This window comes from Phalaenopsis equestris, unplaced genomic scaffold (genome assembly GCF_001263595.1).
Source record: "Phalaenopsis equestris unplaced genomic scaffold, ASM126359v1 Scaffold000335, whole genome shotgun sequence".
NCBI classification, from domain to species: Eukaryota; Viridiplantae; Streptophyta; class Magnoliopsida; order Asparagales; family Orchidaceae; genus Phalaenopsis; species Phalaenopsis equestris.
The window spans coordinates 109,025-115,886 of NW_018164777.1; the positions used below are offsets into that span (position 1 = coordinate 109,025).

A 6,862-nucleotide genomic window follows, 5' to 3' on the forward strand; every position below is an offset into this window, starting at 1 on the left:
ACATAGAGAAAAAAACACCATAGCGACACACAAATTTATGTGGTTCGACAAAATTGCCTACGTCAACGGAGCTGCAGAGGATTTTATTTATTTGAGGAATTACGTCGTCGAGCATCTCGACGTTTACAAGAAAATCTCTCCCTTCCTCTCTCTCTCTTCCTCTCTTTCTCTTAGCTCTCAAGCTTACTTGGCTTGGTCTTGCTTGACTTGCTTGGTTTGCATTTCTTTTAAACCAAAAGAGACTATTTATAGAAACCATGAGAGCGGTAGGTGGGAGGTAGGTGAGTGATAGGTGTGATGTGGTAGGTGAGCGGTAGGTGGGTGTGATGGGTGAGCGGTAGGTGAGATACTTAATTAAAAAGCTAATTAAATTCGGTGGACCGAGTCTCCACATTACCCAACAGGTTGATCCGATGAACTATCATCTAATCAATCTTGCTCAACCTCAAATTTTATATCTTTTTTTTTAACTGCCACCAAAATCATTAATCTATGCTAATTTATGTCAAAGCTGGTCTGATTTGTTATGTTTGGCTTCCCTGGTAACAAAGAAACCAAATGGCTTCATTGAGAAGTTATCTATAAAGCTAAGCATATATTTAGATCCACCCTTTTATTCAATACTGAGAGGCTCTAAAAGTCAGAATAAATATAGTCCAAAATACCTTTGATTCTGAGAACTCTGGTTGGGAACTTTATTCTATAATGCTTTTCCAAAAATATAACACTCATAAGACTTCAAAGCTTAGTCTTCTAACCAATAAATAAGCCACTCTTGCTCAACTCTGATAGGCTCTACCATGACATAACCCAAGCTTTATTTCTCATTGTTGATTCAGATTATTTGAGGAAAAAAAATTGAGGTTGCACCTATTTTTATGTCGCCCTGGAAGAATTACAGGCTATCTTCTTTCTTTTCTGGCATCAAAATTATGAAACTTTTATAAATATGTAATACACTTTTAGCATTGTATTTACACCCAATGAAGCCCTTAAACCCCAAATAGATTATTTTCTTAAAGTTGGATTATATTTGAATTCTCCCACGGTCCTCACAATTCTATATGTGTCGTATCTAAGTTATCCTTGTTACAATAGTATTTCAAGTCATGCATTAATGCATTGCCCCTAAGGGCAAGTATAGCATCAAAATATTATTTCTTTCATGTGTTATATGATATAATCAGTCAGAATCAATGATTCAATCGGTAGCAAAGGAAACACAATAATCTAAATGTTTTTTTTGCTCCTATTATGTTGATATTGCTTCAAGGCTAGACTTATGTATTTGATTTTCTTCTCCTTTAACTTTTCTTACAATAATTTGCTTCAAAATTTTCATTGTTCATGAGCACAAACCTTTCTTTTTTGTATTTTATAAGAAAATTTGCTAGATTCAAAAGTATCTTTTTATAGCCTCTCTACAAAATATTAGCTTATATTATGCAGGATTAAAGGATTATTCGTAGTTATTTGTAAGCATGTAAATGTTTTTTATGTGAAGTTCACGTAGTTATTGCTTTATATTAAAATAATTGATACCTGACTTTATTACGTAGAGAGATTACAATTTTTCTATCTATTCTATATGGTATTCTAGTATACTACATTATGGAAAATCTCATCTCTCAAATGGTGGCTTATTAAATCGATAGCTTTGGGATCCATCTCTTTTTTCTCATTTTTCTATTCTTGGGAATCCTTCCTTTTCAAAATTAAAGGAAAAAGAGAAATTTACATTCGTTGCACTCAATTCTTATGTATTTACAAATCTCACTCCTTACACTCATTGCACCTTGGTGCTTTAAGCCCATGCATGAAAAAGGTATATTTCACTTTTAAAAAGTGATAATAGTGCTATTTTTTATGTGCCATCTTTTTCATTTTTCAAATATAAGTCATAGCTCCCATTAAACTTCTCAAATTTGTATTTGATACTGCTGAAAATAGCTTTACCTGTTGGATGACACCATCTCCTATGTGTATTTAAGCTTTGGTTATTACTACAGAAGACTCGAATCTTTTTTTTCCTTGTTTACTCCTTTATTTATTCATTAAAAAGATTCAAGTCCTTAGGATTTAATATAAAAATTCTACTTTTGGTCATTGTTAACAGTTGATCACAGGAATATTTTCACTCCTTCAAACTTAGGAGCCATCAGAAATTGTGTGTTATGTCAAAGGTGTGACTTTTATACTGGGAAAGGAGGCTAGCTACTGCCCACTGCAATTTGATATATCATGGCCAGGCCTTCAATCGAAGCCAATGACAAGTGCTTCATTTTCCCAATCCGAATGAAAATCTGAACGAGAAGGCTGAACCAGACTGAGATCTATAATAGCTTCAATGTATATTGTTGAAATCTATAACAGCTTCAGTGCTCAAACTTTTTTGTGAAATAGTTGATGGGCAACTGGCATGCTGGTCATAGTGCCCTTTCTTGAAGGTTTGTGTATGAAGCACATCAAATATATGTGCATAAGCATTGAACTCAATATTTTAAAGTTAGAGATAAATTTCTCAATCACTAAACTAAATGAGTTAACAAAACAAACATACGCACATATACATGTATGCATGTAAAATAAATTACTCAAAAACAAATATGGTATGACAATGCTCACATTCTGATGCAATGTTGATAAATTTCATTTATATTGCAAAAGAAATAACAAATATATCCTACAAATATTGAACTTTAAAAAAATTAAATATTAAAGATATATTTTGTTAATACTTTTTAAAATTAAAATATCTTTATTATTCTTTAACCATTCAATAGTTTTATCAATCTAATATTTTTTGCTTTTTTCAACACAGAAAAAGTTAAAACTCATTGTGGACCTTTGATAAAACCAGGGCTTCAGTAGTAGAAACTACTCATATTTATAAAAACTAGTCTAAACCAATTACATAATGAGTTAAATTGAAAATCCTGAGATAAAAGCTCATGATTTTCATTCTTTTACTACTAGTCTGCATAATAATCATTGGAGGAGCAAAAATGTGTATATCCATTTCCTCCTAAAAATAACTACTTCCTTATAACAAAATAAATGCCACTGCCTGCTTCACAGTAGCAAGACAACACAGCTAGAGTAGAACTCCATTGTTGCTTTGTATTACTTGCAGCCTCTCAAAGAACCTCTTTTATATATATATATATATATGGGGCATTAACGCGCATACTATCCAATTCCCATGTATTTACATCTAACACCTAAACATTACTTTTTGAATTTCTACAACAAATCTTTCATATCACATAAAAAATATCACTATTTTAAATTTTTAAAAGAGAAATACACCTTTTCATATATGATTAAGATAACATAAACGTAAGTGTAGGTGTTAGATATGTAAATACATAGGAACTAAGCTGGAAGATCTAAGTTCCCAGCGGCGAAGAACTCTTCAGCTTTATCCAAGAAGCAAGTAGGGAATCTCCTATGTAGCATGAAAGCAGAAGATGCATCTGAAGTAGGTAGATTATGCATGAAAGCCCATTCATCACAAGTTTTTGCTTTTTTATTATCTCTTTGAACCCTACATTTCATCGCTCTAGTGCCAGCAGTCACTCCCTTTGAAGACAAAGTTTGCCCACCTTTACGATTTGGCCGCGAGGAACTATCACCATGGATCTTCTTAGCGTCTGGAGCTGATGAAATGGAATCAGATGAAGAATTTGTTGTGTTAGAATCTGGTGGGGAGGAATCAAAGTGGGAGGTGAGTAAGCTGTGCCTGCAGGATCTCAGCAAATTGAGAAGCATTTCGATGCTTAGTTCTTGTTGGATCACACCCTTGTTTTGCTCACATCCATAGCAAGCAGCCACAAAGGTGCCAGCCAAGATGGGAGTTAATTCAGGATCGCTGAAGAAGACGAATGGGAGATCACAGATCTGATTTGGCAAAACTAAGATTAGAATGGGTTTGCCCTCAAAAGTTGCTAAATTTGCTTGGGAAGGACTTACCTTATGAAGAATCGTTGGAGGTTTTCCCCAGCGAAGAACAGCTTGGTTTCCAGAATGGAACAAGGAGAAGTAGCCCAGCAGGAGCAATGATTCCAGCAGAAGAAAACCAACCTGAGAAAATTGAGCATTAGCATCCTTCTGAACATTTCATGATTCGGTTAAAATTTGAAGCATGATATAATAATGGAGAAAGTATCAACATGTCCCCTAATTATTTGGAGAAGGCTACTTTAGTCCCAGACTTTGAGAAACTGTCAAAATGGTCTCCCATTTTTTTAAAAAAAATAGGTGTTCAAAAAGTTTCCCAGTTAAAACTTATAAAAGTTAATATTAAAGGTATTAAAAAAGGGAGAATTTATATTTTCACGTTTGAATGCAGTATAGGTTATTTAATAGGTGTGAGATAGTTTCATAGTTAAAACTGATGGAAATTGATATCTAGACAAAAAAGGGGGAGCCATATTGGCACTTTCTCAAATTCTGGGACTAAAATGGTTCTCAGCAAATAGTCAGCAAATTATTTTAGCACTTCTCTCTGTAATAATTTGAATACAGTAAAGACTTATACCACATATCACATAAATGTGCATGTAGTTGTTGGGTAGATTATAGGACAAAACGTTATATAATATGAGGATTTCATGCTATGGTCACATTTCACACAGTTGATACAAATGTATGCAATAATGTTACACTGGAGTGTCAAATATTATGCCATATTCAAGCATAGGCAGTTACAAATTTTAACAGCAGCAACTCATGATGAGCGGTTTATGAATTCAAGTACTAAAATTTCTACCAGAAATTGGAAGAGATTCAGAAGATAATTATGGATAACATGATAAAGCAAGATGAACAGAATGGCCTAAATATCCTAAATACCTTGTCATTAGCTGATTTCCATCTGCTTGTACAATGAGATAGTAGGAAACTCATTAAGTGGAAGAATTCCATTCTCAAATCTGATCTTGCCTGTTGAAGATAAAAGCGTATTTAGAAATAAAAATCCTAGAAATATAAGCATCTATGATATTTGGCATCATTTAGTGCAATAACCCCAATCAAAGGGAGAATTAATGTAAACATCAAACTAAAAGTGTTTTTATGTATTTGGGAACACTTAACGAAAAAAAAAAAGAGGAAGAGTTACATACAAAACACCCTATTCTTATGTATTTATATATCTAACAGTTAAACTTTAATTTTACCATGCATGCCACCTTCCCTATGCAGTAAATCACTTTTTAAAAGGTAAAATGGCAGTATTTTTCATGTGATATGAAAGATTTAGGTGGTATTGATTTAAAAATTAAACTTTAGATCTTAGATAAGTAAATACATAAAAATTGGCTGGTATGAATGTAAATGCCCAAAAAAAACTAAAATTGTTTGTGCATATGTGGGGATGGGGTTGGTGAGAATTGTTTACCAGCATTTTCTGCAAGAGAAAAATATCCAAGCATGCCAGATTGTTCAAAACCCTCAATACACCAATAGCAACCTCTTCAAAATTGGAGGGGAGAACATAGGAGGCCTGAAGCAAAAAATAAATAAATAAAATCACCAAATACAAGTTGAACAACTTTTACTACTAGCAAGTTCCCTGTGAAATGTGTGGGAAGATATTTTATTTTATATTTCCATAAATAGAAATATAATAAGTTTAATAAGATGATATTAATACAGAAATGATTAAGCATTGAACTAAAATAAATAATTAAAACATTTTTTAATTGAAATAAAATGAATAAAATTTGTAATTTTTTAAAAGGATTTCCTTGCAGTTGACTAATATTGAATGAATCACCCGCTTATGAGATTAAGCAAATAAATTCTCAAAACGCAAACTTCTTGAGTTATTTTCTGAATGAAGAAAGTATAATTAATATAATTATATCATGATAAGTATTGATTGAAAAAATCATTTAATATTTGTGTAGTATTTATACAATTCTAGAAGAGCTTTTAATTGGAAACATGTAAAATCAGGAAATTATAATTACAATATTCTAAGAATTGCTGAGGTGGTACTAATAATCTCATGGAACATTAAGCTGGAATGAGCTGAATAAGATAGAGAATTGTTGGGCTCAATTGAACATTGATGGAGGTGGGATTGATAGAGATTGATTTTTGCAAATCACCTCCCAAGAGTTTACATGTCACTGAAATATTGTCCTAATAATCTTTCGTTGAGAATGTTTGCAAGTTGTACATCCATTTATGGCAATGAATGGAGTGCAGATTAAACCACTATTTAGTTTATCATTTATAAATTTTTATCAACTTCAATATATTTTCTCAATCAAATTGTAAGGGTGTACGGGATTATGTGCAATATTAATGCTCGACTTATTAGCTCAATAATTTTATTCGACCTTTATATTCAACTTTCATTTTTTTAAAGTGTAATTTACAAATTAACAATCCACAAATTCCTAATGCCCAGGCCGTAGATCTAAATTCAACTTTATGCTAGATCTTATCATAATATTTTATTTTTTAGGCATTTACATACATAACACACAATTCTTATGTATTTACGTATCTAAAATCTAAACTTTAATATTTGCATTCATAACACTCAAATCTTTAAAATCAGATCAAAATACCACTTTTAATAACTTTTTAAAAGCCAAATGCACCATTTATGCATAGATTTATAGCATCAGTGTTATAAATATAAAGATGAAATTTAGGTGTTAGATATGTAAATCCATAAGAATTGTGTGGTACATATTAAGATTTCCCTTTCTTTTTTTAAATTATTCAAGTCATGAAGTTGCCCTTTGCGAATATGCAATATCCACCAAGTTGATTTCCAATCAATCATGAACCCCACATAATTGGCATCTTTATATGCATCTAGTTTCATATCACCACCACCCCC

At 32.1% G+C, this 6,862-nt stretch overlaps 1 protein-coding gene across 2 annotated transcripts in view; it reads right to left on the reverse strand.

Annotated features, from left to right (window-relative positions):
* Positions 1-3,271: 3,271 nt before the first annotated feature.
* The window catches only part of LOC110025841, a 41,596-nt gene continuing 38,005 nt past the window's right edge, over positions 3,272-6,862 (reverse strand). For both annotated transcript variants that reach the window (XM_020726510.1, XM_020726508.1), the window contains 4 exons: positions 5,402-5,506; positions 4,855-4,944; positions 3,973-4,083; positions 3,272-3,900 (listed from right to left, as the gene is read on the reverse strand). In XM_020726510.1, coding sequence (XP_020582169.1) covers positions 3,376-3,900; positions 3,973-4,083; positions 4,855-4,944; positions 5,402-5,506 — 831 coding nt within the window. In that variant the 3' untranslated portion in view covers positions 3,272-3,375. The remainder of the gene's footprint in view (positions 3,901-3,972; positions 4,084-4,854; positions 4,945-5,401; positions 5,507-6,862) is intronic.